A 20,107-nucleotide genomic window follows, 5' to 3' on the forward strand; every position below is an offset into this window, starting at 1 on the left:
GCGTGATGCTTAGCTTGCAACATGTGCGGCGCAGGCGGAAGTACTTCGTGTGGCACTTTCGCCCATATAATTAATATATATTAATTATGGGTAGTTCGTCAGGCTCACTCGGGGCATGACAGATATAAAGATATATTATGGTTTTCAGATGCTGCATGCCGTATCCGGCATTTTCAGAAGCCTCAATGTTCCGAGTTCCAAGTACAGATGCGAGACGCTCTTCGGACAGCGAAGGAACGACACCGCCACAGAGGACGTAATCAACGTAGAACGGCAACCGGTCCAAGGATACAGCGCGACTTATGGAGCGACGAGCGTGCAGACGAGGAAGAGGAGGAGATCTAGCAAGACCCGACATAAGGTATGTAGCACTGTTGGAGAAACACGCAATATTTACAAGATATTGTGAAAATATATTAGGTGTACAACTTTGCTTCCGCCGTTTTCCTATAGATGGCTTTAGCGGTAAATAGTGTGTGGGGACTTTGAGCTCTCCAAAAGCGCACGCATCCGTTTTCCGTGCGGCGCTATAAAGCGCGCGCAAGTGTCACTCGTGCGGGAAAAAAGACCAACGAGTCAGTAACCGTTGGAAGCGCACACAGAAATCACGGATATACGATCGCTAGTTCATAGCTTAATCATTCTTTCTTTGTCGTGTGTGACACCGCGATTTCTGCACGCGGTCGCGATTGTGCGAGAGCGGGCAGGCAGGAGCATCGGCTCCGTTCGACACACACACATATACATACGAGTCCCGCGGTGGCTCATATGTCGTGCGAGCGCAGAGAACTATTTTCTGTATTGTAGACGAATAAGTTGTACCTGTGACTCACGTGCTCTGCAGCTGGCAGGCACGTGCGCAATAAAGGGACCAAAGAAGAACACGCCTAGGTTAATTTAGGAACCTACCTTCCACTTGCATCGGCGAGAGAGCAAGAGGGCACAAAAAACCTAAATTGGTGACCCCGACACCTAAATTGGTAACCGGACAAGATTCGCAGTGTAACAAAAAGAGAGAGACATTGTGCCATTCCAACGGACCTTCTGGCTGAGGTAACCTTGCCGACCGGTGAAAATTCAAACTTCCTAAAAATTGGAAACATTTGTCCGCATCGGGTGATCCCGCCGTCATCGGACAGCTTCGCCTCGAAAAAGGTCAGAATCGAGCTGTGATTGGTCGAAGACTCGGTGCTGTGCGCGTGGTGACCTTCGGCGCATGCGTGACGGACTCTGATTGGCTGAGACTCTGCTCTGCGCATGCAGTCATCGTGAGTGTGACACGTGCAGTTCCACAACGGTAAAAATTTTTAATCAAGTGCTACACACTCTTTCGCGCCTGTTTTGCATCGCGACAGCCGCACACGCACAGTTCAATCAGTGCCTAAAAAAAAAAAAAAAAACTGCGTACAATCGTATTCATTCCGTGAATCCGAATAGACACCATGTCGCTACATCACACCCCTCCGTCCAAGGGATTGGAGCAGCCACCCGGCACACCGGCAAGGCCAAGTCACATCGAACTACCTCACGGGAGTGCATCCCAATTGGAGCCGCTCATTGACATGGGGCCTCCATTCAACGACAGTGTCATCGAATCTATCACAGCGTGTAAGATTCCATCGTTTTGGAAACAGCAGCCTGCTCTGTGGTTCGCGCAAATAGAATCTTTATTTCAAATACATCGTATCCGCTCTGATGACGGCAAATATCACCTTGTCATCGGTGCACTCGACTCTGAAGCAATTCAAGAGATAGCGGACATCCTGGCATCACCACCTGTCATTGACAAGTATGTCACTTTAAAAACGCAGTTACTTGCACGTTTCGCAGATTCTGCAGACAAGCAGCTCCACCGTTTACTCACAGACTTAGAGCTTGGCAACCGCAAGCCCTCACAACTCCTCCGTCACATGAGGACACTGGCAGGCGACCGAGTGTCACAGGACATCCTGCGAGTGCGCTGGCTAGCACTTCTACCACCCGGGATACAGCGAGTCCTCAAGATCCTTCGGACAACCTGCTTAGAGGACCTCTCAACAGTTGCAGACGAGCTCATGGAAGGCTCTTCTACACCCCAAGTTCTTGCAGTTGCTGCACCACATTCACCGTCACCAGGTAGACTGGGAGCTGCAGCCTCTGCCGACACCCAAACCATTCAGCAGTTAGGAGAAGCAGTAACCACCATGCAACAGTCCGTCGCACACCTGACGACTCTGCTCGAGCACCTGTTGCCTGCTGTTGTCCACCAAGGACAGCCCACCCAACGTCAACGTACACGTTCCAGGTCGCGCTCTCGTAACACTCAGCAACTAACCAGTCAGTGGTGCTATTACCACCGCCGCTTCGGTGCTGCTGCGAGACGATGCCAGCAGCCGTGCAGCTTTACACTCCAAGCTTTACAAACCAATGCAAATGGCGCGGGAAACTGACGTCGCTGTCGTCGACACAGGCAATCGGCGACAGCACAACAGCGCCTAGTGAGAGAAGACTCCACGTTTTTGACAGAACCACGAATATTAGGTTCCTGGTCGACTCTGGATCCGTCGTTTCGCTGATTCCTCGGAAGTGCGTGCACAGGAAGCTCACTCCTACCGAACTACAACTATTCGCCGCCAATTCATCAGCCATCTGCACATTTGGCCAGCAGCCGCTCACCCTCGATCTCGGACTTCGCCGCGCATTAAAATGGTCGTTCATCATTGCTGATGTAAACTCAGCGATCATCGGAGCTGATTTTCTCTCACACTACGGTCTAATCATCGATCTCTCTCGACAACGCCTTGTGGATCCAAAAACCAGCCTTGCCACACAGGGTCAGGTATGTGAGACAACCATTTTTAGTGTCTCCGCAACCAGTCAGCACAATCTTCCGAACTCACCACACTGAGAGCCATATGCCACACTACTGGACTCGCATGCAGCAGTCTTCGCACCAAGGCCAACTCCTTCAGCGATCCGCTTTGACGGGATCACGCATCATATAGAGACCACAGGACCTCCAGTGTTCGAGCGTCCACGACGACTTCTAGGTGACAAATTGGCAGCCGCCAAGGCAGACTTCGACCTTCTCTTACATCTCGGGGTCGTGCAACCTTCACGCAGTCAATGGGCGAGTCCGATACACATGGTGCAGAAAAACCAAGGTGGCTGGCGCACAACAGGTGATTACCGGCGTCTAAATTCTCAGACTGTTCCAGACAGATATCCGATTCCACGAATAGAGGACATCTTACAACAGTTGCACGGAAAAAAGGTCTTTTCCACGCTAGACCTAATCCGAGCGTATCACCAAATTCCTGTTGCACCGGAGGACGTCCCCAAAACCGCTGTCACGACACCTTTCGGCCTATTTGAATTCTTAGGCATGCCGCCTGGACTTCGAAATGCCACGCAAACGTTCCAACGGCACATGGACAATATACTGCGCGGGATCAACTTTGCTGCATGCTACGTGGATGATATCATCATCTTCTCAGACAGCCATGAAGAACATCTTCAACATCTCGATACCGTTCTCAGAGTGCTCCAAGAGAACAACCTTCCAGTCCATGCGACCAAATCCTTCTTTGGACAGGATTCTGTGCGTTATCTCGGCTACATTGTCTCACAGACTGGACTTAAACCACCACTTGACAGGGTAACAGCCATTCAACAGTTTCCAAAACCCAAGACCATCGCAGATCTACGTCGCTTCTTGGGGATGGTAAACTATTACCGTCGAGTATTGCCGAATGCCGCTCAACAGCAAGCTCCGCTAACCAAACACCTGAAGGAGGCGAAGAAGAGGGACAAGCGAGAGATTCCCTGGACAATGGAGACAGAAATGCGTTCCAGAAATGCAAGGATGCATTGACAGCTGCCACACACTCAGTGTGGCACTTTCTCGCTCCAGATGCACCTCTCACACTGACGACCGATGTTGCGGACTCCGCTATAGGCGCGTCACTCGAACAGCAGATAGACGGACACTGGCAGCCACTTGGATTCTTCTCACGGAAACTCTCTCCAACCGAGCAGAAGTACTCCACATATGACCGAGAGCTTCTTGCTGTGTTCGCTGCCGTCAAGTTCTTCAGACACATACTTGAAGGAAGAGTATTCCAGGTACGGACAGACCACCGACCGCTAACATACGCTTTCAGCAGAAAGGCAGAAAAGAGTTCGCCACGCCAGCTAAGACAACTGGACTACATCTCGCAGTTCACCACGGACATAGTCCATGTGAAAGGCGAAAACAACGTGGTTGCAGACACGCTCTCCAGGATCAACGCAATTGAGATGTCAAGCACACTCTCAGCAGAAATCATCGCAAACGCGCAGGAAGCAGATCCAGAACTCGCAGACATCGTAAGATCCACGTCGCTCGAGCTGAACCACCTTCGAATCGAAGAAGAAGACATCTGGTGTGATGTCTCGATGGGTATCGTACGACCGTACCTACCACAACCACTTCGACACAAAGCATTCGACGTCATCCATGGTCCGGCTCATCCGAGCGCTCGCTCAACGCTGAAGTGCATCAAACAAAAATTCATCTGGCCAGGCATCAACCAAGATGTTTCTCGCTGGGCACGTGAGTGTTTACCGTGCCAGCGATCAAAAGTCAGCAGACACAACAAACCACGGCCTGAATATATCGAAGCAACGGACAACCGATTCAATCACATCCATTTGGACCTGATAGAGCTACCGCCTATACGAGTAACCGCTATTGCCTCACAATCATAGATCGTTTTTCCAGATGGCCAGTTGCACTTCCACTACCGAACATTGAAGCAGACACTGTAACATCCGCTCTCTTCAATCACTGGATATGCAACTTCGGGACTCCACTGACGATCACCACGGATCAGGGAACGCAATTTGAATCTGCACTCTTCCAGTCATTAGCGCGACTAATTGGTGCAACTCGGATTCGCACTACGCCGTATCATCCACAAGCGAACGGACTCATCGAACGCTGGCATCGTACCCTGAAGGCAGCACTAAGATGCCATGCACCAACACCGTGGCCAGACATCTTACCAACCGTTCTTCTTGGCCTAAGAGCATGCGTGAAGGAGGATCTGCAAGCGTCTCCAGCAGAGCTTCTCTTCGGCACAACACTACGGTTACCGGGTGAATTTTTTATTCATGAGGATCCACCGGCTGATCCGTTTATATTTTTAGAAAAATTCCGCGAATATATTCGTAAGATCCGTCCAACGGCAACAGTTCATCACACGAACGCGAAACCGTTCGTTTTCCGGGATTTGTATACTTGTTCACATGTCTTCCGTCGCATTGACTCTGTTCGCCGGCCGCTCGATCCGCCGTATTCGGGTCCTCACCGAATAATCAGACGCATAACAGACCGCGTTTTCCTGGTGGATATCAATGGTGAGGAAAAAACCCTATCAACAGAGTCGTTAAAACCCGCGTTCATAGTGCTGGAGAACAACGGCTCTGAACAGCCGCAAACGAGTGATCCGCGTCCGTCCACTTCATCCGCGCCACAACTCAAAACGTACGCGAAAAAGAAGAAAGTTTCGTTCCTCTCTGTCTAGAGAGGCACTGAGGGGGGAGCACCTGTGGGGACTTTGAGCTCTCCAAAAGCGCACGCATCCGTTTTCCGTGCGGCGCTATAGAGCGCGCGCAAGTGTCACTCGTGCGGGAAAAAAGACCAACGAGTCAGTAACCGTTGGAAGCACACACAGAAATCACGGATATACGATCGCTAGTTCATAGCTTAATCATTCTTTCTTTGTCGTGTGTGACACCGCGATTTCTGCACGCGGTCGCGATTGTGCGAGAGCGGGCAGGCAGGAGCATCGGCTCCGTTCGACACACACACATATACATACGAGTCCCGCGGTGGCTCATATGTCGTGCGAGCGCAGAGAACTATTTTCTGTATTGTAGACGAATAAGTTGTACCTGTGACTCACGTGCTCTGCAGCTGGCAGGCACGTGCGCAATAAAGGGACCAAAGAAGAACACGCCTAGGTTAATTTAGGAACCTACCCTCCACTTGCATCGGCGAGAGAGCAAGAGGGCACAAAAAACCTAAAAGTGGTCGAAATAAATAGATCATAAACGTCATGCAATAAACTTGGGCATCTGTCAACATAACCCCATAGAAACATTAGTCGATTTGTGTCTACATCATAAAGTTATTCTCGATTGAAAATGTCAGTTTACGAGCCAAATTCTCGTTATTTGCGAGAGGTTTTAATTTTCTGCTTCAATATGAAGAAATCTGCGGCTGAGGCTCATTAAATGCTCTCAAATACTTATGGTGAGGCCGCTATTAGTGAAAGAACGTGTCGTGAGTGGTTTCAACGCTTCAAGAACGGTGATTTTCACGTCGAAGACCGGCATAGCGGTGGAAGAGAGAAGGTTTTCGAAGATGCAGAATTGGAGGCATTACTTAATGAAGACTCGTGTCAAAGTCAAGAAGAATTGGCACAATCATTGGGAGTGACTCAACAAGCAATTTCAAAACGCCTCAAAGACATGAGAATGATTCAGAAGCAAGGAAATTGGGTGCCGTACGAGTTGAAACCGAGAGATGTTGAACGGCGTTTGTTTGCTTGTGAACAATTGCTTGAAAGGCAAAGACGGAAGGGATTTCTGCATCGCATTGTGACTGGGGACGAAAAATGGGTTCATTACGATAACCCCAAACGCAGAAAATCATGGACATATCCCGGCCATGCTTCCCCGTCGACGGCCAAACCGAATATTCACGGCTCCAAGGTCATGCTCTGCATTTGGTGGAACCAGCTCGGCGTAGTGTATTATGAGTTGTTAAAACCGACTGAAACAATATTTTATATAAATAACATTGTTTCTCAGTTTCTGCGATTGTTCAATTTATTATAATTATTATTATAATTTATTTAATGATAATATTTCGTTTATGTTCATTGCAATTTTAGTTGCCTAGTAATGTGATAAACTTCAGGTTGAGTTACTGTTTAATATAAAATGTAGCACTTAGTAATGATATGTTGTCAAAACAGTATTTAATATTTGATTAGTATACATTTGCGAAATTATTAGCTGTAAGGATTAATATTTGCGTGTTGTAAATAGCTATTTATTATTGCTAATGCAATAGCTGATATTGTTAATTGCTGTGTCAAACAATTGTTCATCAAAAATGTGTATTATTTCTTTTAAGTTCATGTGATACTGTTAGTGACACAGATTTTTTATATAATAAGATGCTTAATTGTATACTATTACGAAAGGAAGTCAGAGCAATAATAGTTTTAAATTAGTTAACATTATGCTAATCTTAACATAATCAATAATATAATTAATAAGAGTTTATGGTATTTTTTTTAAGTTTTGTAGGAATCCTTGACCCACTATTATTATTTTGATTCGACAAAACATTGCAAATCTTTGCTCGAGCAATTGGTTTGTCTCTGGTCCGAAAATGTTCACGATACTGATTATTTTACAAACGTAGAATTTTTTTTCAGTTAACCATCTATCCTACATAGTTATATTTGTTGACTACATATATTTATTTATCTTTTCGATTCAAATTGTACTTGCTCGTCATTACTGTTATCACTATCCGTATTCTTACTACAAAAAATGTACTGTACTTTTTACTTTTAAAATAAATATTTTTCTCGATAAAAGTTATATTTTATTCTCCTTACGACAAAAATTTCTAAGTTATTTAGGTAGATTTATACTAAATTATTTATTTAGCAGTTTAATTTATTATTAGGTTGCTCGGAAAGTTCGTTTCAAATTTTTGAAATAAATTAAGAGCGCAATATTTTACACAAAGACGAACTTTATTGAAGCAAATATGTACCGTTTTGTTTAACGACCTTGGCCCATCTTTTAAGAAGCTGCATGATGCCTTTGCTCCAAAATAAAGGTTTCTTATTGGCGAAGAATTTATCAAGATGACTTTTGAGGACTTTCAAAGACTCGAATTTCTTGTCCCAAAGAAAATTGTTTAAAGAAAGAAATAGATAGTAGTCAGATGGGGCAAGGTCGGGAGAATATGGAGGATGAGGAAGAACGTTTCATTCGAAGTCTAACAGCTTCCTACGGATAGACATTGCGACGTGAGGTCTGGCGTTATCATGATGGAAAACAATTCCACGCCTGTTGGCCAATTCAAGGCGCTTCCGTGCGATGGCAGTCTTCAATTCATCCAGTTGAAGGCTGTACTTCGCCGCGTTGATGGTTTCGTTTGGTTGAAGAAGCTCATAATATACCACGCCCTTAAAATCCCACCAGATACTCAGACGAACCTTTTTCGCGCGAAGCCCCGGCTTGGCCACTGTTTGCGTAGACGCGTCGCTGGTTCTCCACGACCTCTTGCGGCTAACATAATTGTTTAGGATCCAACTTTCATCGCCTGTTATGATCCTCTTCAAGAACGGTTCTTTTTGGTGCCGTTGAAGCATATCGCAGACGTTCACACGTTCCAGCAACTGCCGTTCATTCATTTCGTGTGGCACCCACACATCCAGTCGACTTGAGAATCCTAGCTTCTTCAGATGGTCATGCACGGTGGAAACAGACTTGTGCAGAGTGTCGGCGAGTTCTCTAACTGTCACTCGAGGATTTTCGTGCACGAGATCCATAAGAAGCGTTTCATCAACCTCCTGAGGCCGGCCTGAACGAGCTTGATCTTCCATGTTGAAATCGCCAGCTTCGAATCTTCGATACCATTTTCGAACTGTCTGGTGAGTGACGCAGGCATCTCCATATACTGAGAACATCTCATTCAGGGTCTGCGAAGCCGTGAAGCCACATTTAAAGCAATATAGTATTACATGACGAAAATTGACTTTTTGGTTCTCCATTTTTCAAACTGATTTCTGACGAAATAGTTGCACTTAGGAAGATCTGCGAAGTTTCCTTAGCGGGCTCATAGATCCGGGAATGTTTGTTGACAAACATAAAATCGTTTAGAGCGCCCTCGTTCTTACTGATTACATAGAAATGTGGAGCACGCGAAATTTGAAACGAACTTTCCGAACAACCTAATACATAAATAACATCATTATATAGTTAAATAAAATAATCATGATATAAGCCATGCTAAATACTCTCTTTTAGCAATACCAGCATCCTCATTTATCACAGGTCTCATTATTGGTTCATCCATTATTAAATTAGCTTCAGGAAGCACTTCTCTCACCTTCCCAATCTTCAAGTATAAAATCTTTTATATCATCAACTACATCAAAGCAGATGTTATGAAGAACACAAGACACTATGATAACGTATGGAATCATGTCATCCCGATTCATGTCCAGGAATTTTAACCTTCTAAATCTTCCTTTTAGCAAAGCAAATGCTCTCTCAATAACCTGTCTTGTTTGAGCATGAACATTATTGAAATTTATCTGGACCTAAAGAAATACAAAATATAATGAACTCTAAAAAATTAATAATTATAATAATACGGCATTAAAATTACCTCTGTCATATTCCCATAGTTACGAAGGAATATATCATGTAAGCAGTAAGCATAGGGTAAGCTTTATCTCCAATTATAAATTCTTCCGCTGGAAAATAATATTGGTAATTATTTTGAACTTCTCTCCACAAATCAAAGTTTCTAAAGATTCGAATGTCATTCACTGATGATGCATAGCCTGCAAAACAGTCTGTAAAATATAACTTTGTATCACATATTGCTTGAAGAGTTATGGCAAAATGATTTTTCCTATTTATATAATATTGAGCATTACTCTGAAAACATAATGCAACAAGTTATAATATAAAATTATGAATGAAATAAAATTTATCATAATGTTAGGTCACAAACCTTTGGAGCCTTTATCTCAATGTATGATCCATCTATTGCTCCAAGCACATTTGGCAGCCCAGCAATCTGCTGGAATTGTTGTTTTACATGAGTTGCTTTCTCACCTCGTGGCCATTCAATTACATCTCCAGCAATATCATTTAGAGCTTCTACAATTCTCATAAAGTTGACACATAATGAACTCTTAGCAATATCAAATCGTTCTCCAACAGATCTGCCAAACAAAAATATCACGATGTAAATTTAATTATATTGTCTATATTTATATAATATTCTATTAAGGAAAAGAATATATATCTTACCTATAAGAATCTGAAGTTGCAAGCAAGCACAGAGTACCCAAAAGCTGTTTACGAACTGAAACTTGGCCTACCATTGTTTTGATTCGACAAAAAAATTGCAAGTCTTCGCTCAAGCAATACGTATGTCTCTGGCAGCATCCGAAAATGTTCACGAAACTGATTATGTGATAAACGTGGTATTATTTCTTCCACAAAACCTTTTATCCTGCACGGTTTTACTTGCTGACCACGTTTACATTTATTCGTCTTCTCAATTCCAATTGTATTTGCTCGTCGTCATTATTATCACTATCATTATCTTCACTTTCCATATTTAATAACATATCCATTAGTAATTTATCACTTGCAGCAATCGCAAATGCCAAAATTCGTTTCTTCTATTGTACCGCCATTTTTTTCCAAATGTCACCTGTGGGTCCATTCCGTTTCACGCATCAAGCGCATTAACTGCATCCAGAACCGTTCCGTTTTAGCTAATGCGTGCATTGGTGGCGTATAGAATTCCCTAGAATCCCCCCACCTCTATCGCATTAAACGCGCATCAGCTACTACAGCTCGGACTAGAAGCAGTTAATGCGGGAGGGGCTCTCCACATGTGATGCAGTCATTCGGGTAGGGAATGCGGTAACAGAAGCCGTCAAGGGGAAAGAATACGCGCTTGGTATTAGCCTTGACATTAAGAACGCCTTTAATTCGATCCCTTGGGTGAGAATTAACGAGGCGCTAGAGGAAAAAGGGTTCCCGGATTACCTGAAAAGGACTGTGGCAGCTTATCTTTCCGAAAGATGGATAGAGTTCAGGGTAATGGGAGGAGAGGTCAGGAGAAAGCCGGTACGCGCAGGAGTACCTCAGGGGTCGGTACTGGGACCACTCCTCTGGAATATCGCGTACGATTCAGTACTAAAGGCAGACTTAGAAGACGGATGTGATCTGATTTGCTACGCCGATGACACATTCATCATTGCGAAGGCTAGCAATATCAAGACAACGGTAGCGAAAGCTAACCTACAGGCGGCTAGAACCATCAGAAGAATTGAAAGGCTGGGTTTGGAGATAGCAGCGCAAAAAACGGAGGTCATACTCTTCTATGGTCCCAGGAAGAGGCCATGCCAGAAGTCCGGATCGGGGGGGTGGACATCAGAACCTGTGAGGGTATGAAGTACCTAGGAATCATGCTGGATAGTCGCTGGAAATTTACGCAACATTTTGTGTACGCGGCAGAGAAGGCCTCACGTATTGCCGGGACCCTGGGTAGGCTAATGCCTAATCTCAGAGGGCCGCGAGAAACAAAGAGGAGGCTGTACGCGATGGTAGTGACCTCCGTACTGTTATATGGTGCGCCTGTTTGGAGCGAGGCGCTAGCTATATCAACGTCATCATCACTGACTCAGAGGGCACAACTCTCCATAAAAAGGGTGCAGAGATACACGGCCTTGAGAGTGATTGCTGGATATAGGACGGTGTCATTCGAGGCAGCGACTATTCTGGCAAGGACACCGCCGTTATACATAACGGCTGCCCTACAGAGGAGGACTTTTGTGAGGATAAGGGAGGCAAGAGCGAACGGCGATTGGACGGCCAAAACTGAAAACGAGATAAGGATGATGGAGAAAGTCCTGTTCAAACGGCAATGGGAAATATACGTCGAACGGGCAAATGAATCGGGGGTTAGGGTCAGGGAGGCAATTCTGCCTAACTTTAGCGGATGGGTGGATCGAAGAAAGGGAGGGCTCAGTTTCCACCTAACACAGGTTATAACGGGACACGGCTGCTTCAACGACTACTTGAAGCGAATAGGCAAGGTAGATAGCAGCCGTTGTGACCAATGCCAAGAAGGAACGGACACGGCGCAGCATTGTCTACAAGAATGCCCGGCCTGGTCAAATCAGAGAGCAGCATTAACTGCAATAGTAGGGAATGACCTGACATTGTCCTCAGTAATTGGGGCAATGTTAAGGTCGGAAGAGGCATGGGGTGCAATGAACATTTTTGCAACAGACGTAATGCAGCAAAAGGAAGAGGCGGAAAGACAGAGGGAGGAGCTGGACAGATTGCTGCTGGCAATGGAGGAGGAGGAATTAGCAGCAACAACTCCCCCGGTTGCCCCCTTTCCCACTAGTGAAGGCTCACAGGACACTCCACATGGAAGTTGACAAAGGTGAGCGGTAGCCAACAGGGCTGCGGGAAGGACGAATAAGGCAAGGCAAGGTTAGGATGCAGGATAAGGAACCCCCCCCCCCCCACCAACGGATGCACGCGGAGGAGTCAGGGGAGGAGGTAAGGGAGTTGGGTTTCCTCTTCCTTCCTTTTCTCTCTGGCCGGAGAGTTTGCTGGATCTTGGGGGAGGGTGCGGTGGATGAGGTGGCGTGACATCCATCGCTGGTTAGGTTAATGGGCATAGCCCTAGTACGAGGTCGATGATAAGATTGACTGTCTCAGGATGTCTCCCAGTAGTTGAGCTTTCTGGCGTACCTGGGACACACCTGATAAGATCGGTTAGGACGCCCGGTGGAGTTTTAGTGGGTAGGACGAGGCAAACCTAGGTTGGCCGCGGGAGCCCCACATAACCCGACCTGGACACCCCTCATTTGGAGGGCTTGGGTCGGGTATGCGTAAATGCATTTCTCCACCGTCAAAAAAAAAAAAAAAAAAAAGAAGCAGTTAATGCGGGCATGCGCAGATTAGTATTTATAATCTTTTATATAACACTATTTAAATACTGACAACGTGACGTGACGACTGATATATTTAACGTACCGATATTTTTTGATTTTAAACATATAGATAATCACAGATACGTACAATGGACAAAGTCGACAAAGTTGAATTCCCCGTATTAGGCCCAGTTCACTAGGCCCAGTTCATTAGGCCCAGTATATGCGCATATACTATTGCTTTTAACCATCGGTTTAGCTTTAAACTCCGTTTAAAGCAAGTTGTGGAACTGGGCCTTAGTGGATAACGAAATGATCACTATGTTTCTCGAAAAAGAGATCGCGTTAAGAGCATCGAAAGGTAAAATTGAAATTTTTAAGTTTTAGAAACAATTCAATTATATTTTTAAATTAATGCATGTGTGTGAATATTTTTCTACAGATCAAGATTTCTTGATAAAATATAGACTCACTACTACTACTGCTACTATTGCTGCTAATTCTGTTGTCATCATTCACTAATGAAAATAAGGCTATTGTTGTCAATGTTTCGATGTCCATTGTGACCATAGTAGCATCCATTTTTCCTTTCACATCAAACGCATCAAAAATCGTTCCGTTTCCAAAAGCGCATAGACGCATTAACGAAAACGGAACGATATCAATGCGCGCAATGCATTGGTTGCGATCAATGCGCTCGATGCGTGAAACGGAACGCAGCCTATGTCGTTCAGAAACATAAGGTCTGTTCTTTTCATCTGTACTCGTTGCACTAGTTCATGCACTAGAACTGATATAGTACAGGCGCGGGCAGTATGAGTGCAAGAGTACTGTAATGCTACGTCTACAATGGGGTCATAAAGTCGTGAAGTCGTAAAGTCGTAAAGTCGTGAGCTGGGTCCTGTGGTGATGCTTGTACAAAGTTCAATTAGTCACTGGATCGGAGTGTAAACCAATCAGAGAGCAGGATATTGCCCGTACAATAATATGAATGATCGATTGTGTTTATGTGTTATTGAAATAGAAATATAATGAAATTCCATGCAATTTGTAATATTTCTTTGTTATTAAATACTTACCATTTGAATTTAATATCGATATATTTATATCTAAAACGAAAGAGACAAAGAAGATAGTGGATAAGACCTATAAATAGAAGCAAAGATTATTTAGGATATTTCAATAAACAATTCAAAGAGGCATATGAGACAGATCATGAAAAATATTTTAGTATGACACGAATGACACCAGTCCAATATGATTATTTGTGCCATATTGTCAGACCTTTTCTAAGAAAAAGAAGATATATAAAAAGATATATAAAAAGGAGATATATAAGATGATATATTTTATGAAAATCTGTTGATACCACAAAGCAAGGCTATTGTTTCATGATTAAACTGTATGTTCCACAAAAGTATTACTTTTAATATTCATATTGAGTTTTCTTCTTTTAACAGTACAACTGTTATATAGAGAATATAGAGAAGAAAGTTTTGCAACTGTGTAAAAATACGTGAATCTGATTGATGGTATGCTTTTAATCTTGATTGAATTTAAAAATATATACCAATCAGATCAATTTTATAACATTTACATAAATTTCTCTGCTGATTGCTGACAATATTCCATATAAAATCCAACTACACTATAACATATGCTATAATAGGACAATTATATTTTTAATATTTTCTATCAGCAATGACTATATAATTATTCACTCATGTTGAAATGATTCCAATATTTCCAATAGTTTGATAAAACATTTTATTCTTTGTTGCATAGGTACACGTTTTATTCCATATAATAAGACTATCACCATACTTTTCTTTTCTTTTGTATCTGGCGTGGAAGTTGTACTGTTCAGCAATGCTGGCAAAGCTGAACAGGCTGCAGTAACAGCCTGTGATGATTCCATAATTAGAAAATTCACATCAAGACTTATATTCTTTCTTCTTCTGATATCTGTTTTAGGCACTTCGAGGTTATGCTTATTTGCTGGATCAATATTCTCGCTATCTGAAATTTATTTAGAAGTGTTAAGAATGTAATTAATGATTAAGTTTTCTGTGGAAAATAGTAATTTATCAATCATTTGCCTTCAGAAATATTAATAAAATTTTTATTGCAAGTAGGCGATTTTGCTGATAAATTCTTTATCATTGATCCTTGTGATACTGATGAAATTTGTGAAGGTGACTTTATAAAAAATGAATAAATAAGTGCCGTCCACACACCGATATCATTTTCCCACGTTGTTTACATAGCGTGATATATAAAATCTTTCTTCTGATTGGTCTATTGTAGTTCAAGTCGTTACAATAGTCGCTGAAATTGGATTGGAACCAACTCAAGCGACTGTGCTTGTAAGCGTTTTGCGATCGAAAATAACCTTTCAGTCGACCATTGCTACGACTCTACGACCGTATTTTGTGACTTTACGACTCTATTGTAGACGATCCTAACTTGAACGACAGCGATTACGATCTCTCAAGCGACTACCGCCACGACTCTACGACCATATTTTATGACTCTACGACCCCATTGTAGACGAGGCATAACAGTGAAAAGAACGCAATGGTGCAGTATTCAGCAGTATTTAATATGGCGCACAACAGACACAATAGGCTTGTTATACCTAATATATTAGTTGAACTAGAACTTGAGTCTTCAGATGAAGATTTTGATTTAATACCACCATTACCACCACCACTTTTGGTTGAAGATAATGATGGTAATATTTATAACAAATATGTTATGCACGAAATAAAAATTAAAAAATGTAACTTAACCTAATTTAATATATCAATTTATATTTTATATTTAGATCATAATGAATTACAAATATTTCATCCAGTTTTTGGAATGATTCAACGAATAGAACACATAAAAATAAATAATTATGTGGAAAACATAGTCCAAAATTATAACAACATCGATTTCATTATGCACTTTCGTTTATCAAGAGAAGTAGCATACGATTTAATAAACCAATTCCGTGTATCTGAGATATTTACTTCCTTACAAAGTATGTGTATATTAAAAAATTAAATTTTTATTTATTAATCCCATATTTATTTTATAAAAAGATAACTATCACAACGCATACATCTCTTTTACAGAAGGAGGACGTTTACTGGAGAAGTTACTGCAGAAAAACAAATTTTATGTTACCTATGGTTTGTAGGCCATGAAAGTGCTGGTTATCGTGATGTGGCTGACAGATTTGGAATAACTTATTAATGTTTTGCATAAAGTTATTACCAGAATAAAGTTATTACTAGTAACTGATTTTATTATGTATTTAGCACCCAATATTATTCGATATCCAACTGCAGATGAAAAAGAAGAAATATGCTTCTCATTATCGCAATGAGAAAGAGTTCCCTGGTGTAATTGGTATTTAACATTTCACCATTTCAATCGAAATTAAATTTTGTTGATATTTTTATTGATTCTTTTTAATGTATTTATGTTATCTTTGTTAGCTATAATATTCTTTTTAGGTGCCATAGACGGATCCCACATTAGAATTGACAAACCTACAGAAGATCCCAACTCATATATTAATCGGAAACAATACTTTTCATTGTATATCCAAGGCGTAGCCAACCACAATATGAAATTTCTTGATGTATTTGTCGGATATCCTGGCTCCGTCCATGACACGAGAGTATTTAAAAATTCACCAGTTCGTAATGATCTTCATGAACTTTGCAGAGGTTATTTAAAATTTAATTAAATAAAACATGATAAAAATTATAAGAATTAATAATTTGCACCTGAGTTATCAATCTGAAATGTTATTCAAATGTTATTAATCTTTCTTTTTTAGATAATTATTATTTATTAGGAGACAGTGCGTACCCTTGCTTAAAACAACTAATTGTCCCATTTAAGGATAATGGGTACTTGACACATGCACAAAGAAATTTTAATCAAAAATTAAGTTCTTGTCGCGTAATTATAGAGAATGCTTTTGGTTGTCTAAAACAACAGTTTAGGCAGTTATATTACTTCAAGTTACGTGATATAGTAAGAATGGTTCGCATTATACATGCTTGTTATGTATTTCATAATATGGCGAACGCAGGAGAAATATAATATTTTGAAGCCCCCATGAAGGATGAATATCCAGATATTGAAGTACAAGGTTTACACATTGAACAACGCATTGATGAAGTACTAAAAGAAAATGAAACTGGAATATATATTCGTGATGAAATATGTCGCCAATTAAATGTTCAATAAATACAATTATGCATGCATACATAAATACAACTGTACAAATATACATAATAAATAATGCATTATTATATGTTAAATATTTTGTAATTTATTTTTATATTTTGCAGATTTTTACTTATAAATTATAAGATAAAGTAAAATTAAAACAATAAACGAAACGTAGAAGTTATGTAATAAACAAAACATATATGATAAATAGACGAAACAAAACCAATATATATATTTCTTCCTTTTTTCTCTGGTTTCTTCATTTTCTTAGTTTTTATTTTTGTTTCCAATGAGATCTTTTAAAAGAATATTTTTTCTTCCCTTAATTTATTTGCAACTTCTAATTGTTCTCGTATTTTTTTTTAAGGATTCTTCGTAACTAATTCTCAGTTGTTTGTATTCTGCAAGTATGTGTCTTTGTATTTCTAATTTATTTTCTTTTTCTTGTATAGTAATATTGTTGCGCTCACTCTCGCACTCGCACTTGCACTCAGGTAAATGAAAACACTCGCGTAAGAATAACAAGCTTTACTATTTACAGCGCAGCTCACTCAAGCTTTAAACAAGAATAATTCTCTATTTGATAATTCTCAATTCTCTCGTCCGTCCTCGATGACAGCTGGTCAGAGACTCTGTCAGCTGTTGTTGTTTTCTTCTTATCGATTTTCCGTCGTCCAGACAATCTTCGTTCAGTTGTCAAAATCAGCATCAGATGCCTAAAGCTCACGGACAACGGACGCCGTCACAAACCTTGTAGCTCGGACACACCAATATTTATAAATTTTTCAATACTTTCTTGACACTTTTCTGCTATTTGTGACGCATTTCTCTTTCTTTTTCTTTGTGTTTGTTCTTGTAATATCTGTAAAAAAAATATATATATGCATATGACATGTTTGAAATTAGATAAAATTATATCTTTTTATATTAATGGGATATATTGTATTATACTTCGTTGGAATTATTCCTATAACAATGTCTCTTGTCGTTCTTATTTCTTTTGCATTATTATTTTCTTCTTGCATATTATAAAAGAGTGTACTTGTATTTTCATCATTAAAATCAGAAATAGATCTACAATAATGTAAAATATAGATTTCTGTTCATTAAATGTTGGTAACAGATTAATTATTATATATTAACATGTATTTATATATATATATATATATGCTTTTAAATAAGAAAATAAAATATAAAAATGTCAAACCTACAGAGATGTACCTGCTCTCACATCCTCTCATATAATTAAACCTTCTCTACCAGAGACGGCTAAAGGTTCAATATTGTGCCTAGAGCCTAAAAGTTCTGTTAATTTCCTATAACAAAAAATAATGTTATTTTACATACATTAATTCTTCACAAATCTTAAAATTAATAAAGATTACTATTTACGTTTGATATGGACACGTTGTACGTCCTCTGCCTGTCTTTTTGTTATTTGCAATCATATTTTTAAATAATCTTTCAAGGGATTTATATTTGTTTTCTATTTGAGTGGTTGTAACAGTGTATCCTTTTGATTGTATGATTTCATGTATCTTTTCCCATAATATTTTACTCGTTTTAATTTTTCGGTTTGTCAAAAGTTCTATTTTTTCTTTATATATATGTAACAATAATTTGGTACTTTCATCGGACCAAAGAAAACTATTATCTGTCCTACGTCCTCTAATAATCATATTATTTTCATGTTGTGTTACTGGTGAAGAAAATATTGTATTTTCATCATTTCTTATTACTGGAGAAGATATTGTATCTTCATTATTTCTTAATGAAGTATCTATAGTTTCACGTAATTTTACATATACTGATTTATTGTCAACAATACATTCCACTGTATCATAAGTAAAATCTATTTCTTTATATAGCATTTGAAATTGCAGACCTTAAAATATGAATATCAACAAATATAATTATTAATATTATATATACAGGGTGTTATGAAAGTCCTGGAAGAGCAGAATAGCTCGAAAAATATGAGTCCTAGAAAAAATGCAAAATACTGGGTTTTTATGATTTTTTCTTGGTTATCTGACGGTGACCTTGGATTTGACCTTGACAATAATCTTGATGGTCATTTCAAGGTCAGGTCAATTTTTTAAATGGGACCCCATACTTTAGACCCCAGAAATGAAAAGAGCGGAAAATTTTACGTTCGGATGTGACCTTGAACACTGCCAAATTTGACCTCTGAAGGTCACATAAAGGTCTAAGCTCGTTTTAGGCTGAACACGCGAATATCTTCGAAAATGCACCTGCTAGGGAGCAATGTTACGCATAAGAATAAGAATGTAGAGGTCAACGAGAGACATTCACACGTGACCTTGCTCTTATTCTCAAGGTCTTGAGTTAAGATTATTATTAAGGTCAAATCGGACATTTTTAGGATTGAAAATTCATACTTCTGATCTAAATGTGTCAAGATTGAAAAATTTTACGTTCGGATATGACGTTTTCAACCTTGACCTTGTTCTTCAGGTTATGTGCCAGTCCTATCAAGGTCAATTAATTTCATTAAGCTAGAAACATATACTTTTACGCCCCCCCCATAATGTGAAGAGTGAGATTTTACGTTATGTACGAGGTCACACTCCGTTGTTGGTAATTCCTCAATATCGGGCGCCATTTTGGATCGGTCATCTTGAATTTGTAAAATCCAACGTAGGATTCGATTTCAGAAACGACTTCAAAAATTCCTTAAACGAGATCCAATTTTTGTTATTCTTAAATATCGGCCGCTATCTTGAATCGGCCATCTTGAATTTGCAAAATCCAACGTCGGATTCGGTTTTAGCGAGCTCAAAAATCCCAGGATCGGTATCCGAAAAATGTATTCGCCATCGATAAAGTGTATGCTTCAAGGTTTTTATTTGTCGCGATTCTATCAGTGTCAAACAGATAATAGATTGTTTTGTTGAGTTTTCATCGATTTAACAAGTTTTGATGTCATTCTAGTCCATTTTGATTATCATATTATTATTAACGATCAATGTTACGTTACTTATTATTTTTATTTAAAGGTAAAGAAATCGAATTTTTTATACCAAATTTTTGCAAATTTTTTGTTTTCAATTCCAAATGGCTTCTCTTACAGAGCATGAGAGAGTTTGGCTTTTGAT

The 20,107-nt window shown here is 40.3% G+C and overlaps 2 protein-coding genes across 8 annotated transcripts; one reads left to right on the forward strand and one right to left on the reverse strand.

Moving 5' to 3' along the window:
• Positions 1 to 8,640: 8,640 nt before the first annotated feature.
• LOC105184518 (protein ANTAGONIST OF LIKE HETEROCHROMATIN PROTEIN 1-like) lies at positions 8,641 to 10,514 on the reverse strand. Of its 4 annotated transcripts, none has more exons than XM_025299420.1 (5): positions 10,099 to 10,514; positions 9,797 to 10,010; positions 9,446 to 9,533; positions 9,164 to 9,377; positions 8,641 to 9,005 (listed from the first exon to the last, which is right to left on the reverse strand). In XM_025299420.1, the coding sequence occupies exons 3-5, from the start codon at positions 9,452 to 9,454 to the stop codon at positions 8,776 to 8,778; spliced, it is 453 nt and encodes a 150-aa protein (XP_025155205.1). In that variant the 5' UTR covers positions 9,455 to 9,533; positions 9,797 to 10,010; positions 10,099 to 10,514; the 3' UTR covers positions 8,641 to 8,775. The 4 variants fall into 4 exon arrangements, with proteins under 4 accessions (XP_025155205.1, XP_011141657.2, XP_011141658.1 ...); XM_011143355.3 differs by having other exon boundaries at positions 8,642 to 9,005; positions 9,446 to 9,635; positions 10,099 to 10,513; XM_011143356.3 differs by having other exon boundaries at positions 8,663 to 9,005; positions 9,088 to 9,377; positions 9,446 to 9,635; positions 10,099 to 10,479.
• Positions 10,515 to 15,312: 4,798 nt separating this feature from the next.
• Positions 15,313 to 16,866, forward strand: LOC105184517 (protein ALP1-like). 4 transcript variants are annotated; one of them, XM_025299422.1, is made up of 5 exons: positions 15,325 to 15,486; positions 15,580 to 15,780; positions 15,875 to 16,151; positions 16,259 to 16,474; positions 16,588 to 16,866. In XM_025299422.1, the coding sequence occupies exons 3-5, from the start codon at positions 16,091 to 16,093 to the stop codon at positions 16,854 to 16,856; spliced, it is 546 nt and encodes a 181-aa protein (XP_025155207.1). In that variant the 5' UTR covers positions 15,325 to 15,486; positions 15,580 to 15,780; positions 15,875 to 16,090; the 3' UTR covers positions 16,857 to 16,866. The 4 variants fall into 4 exon arrangements, with proteins under 4 accessions (XP_025155209.1, XP_025155210.1, XP_025155207.1 ...); XM_025299423.1 differs by lacking the exon at positions 15,580 to 15,780; XM_025299424.1 differs by lacking the exons at positions 16,259 to 16,474; positions 16,588 to 16,866 and having other exon boundaries at positions 15,313 to 15,486; positions 15,875 to 16,039.
• Positions 16,867 to 20,107: the final 3,241 nt, after the last annotated feature.

Source organism: Harpegnathos saltator, unplaced genomic scaffold (genome assembly GCF_003227715.2).
Source record: "Harpegnathos saltator strain DR-91 unplaced genomic scaffold, Hsal_v8.6 scaffold275, whole genome shotgun sequence".
Lineage (NCBI taxonomy): Eukaryota > Metazoa > Arthropoda > Insecta > Hymenoptera > Formicidae > Harpegnathos > Harpegnathos saltator.

Excerpts from the sequence above, each read along its gene's own strand:
- LOC105184518 (XM_025299420.1), bottom strand. Across the intron at positions 9,006-9,163 it reads TATACTTGAAGATTGGGAAG|GTTGTTCGGAAAGTTCGTTT; the intron begins GTGAGAGAAGTG and ends TTTATGTATTAG.
- LOC105184517 (XM_025299422.1), top strand. The coding sequence starts at position 16,091 with ATGAAAAAGAAGAAATATGCTTCTCATTATCGCAATGAGAAAGAGTTC. Across the intron at positions 16,152-16,258 it reads AGAGTTCCCTGGTGTAATTG|GTGCCATAGACGGATCCCAC; the intron begins GTATTTAACATT and ends TATTCTTTTTAG. Across the intron at positions 16,475-16,587 it reads TCTTCATGAACTTTGCAGAG|ATAATTATTATTTATTAGGA; the intron begins GTTATTTAAAAT and ends TTTCTTTTTTAG.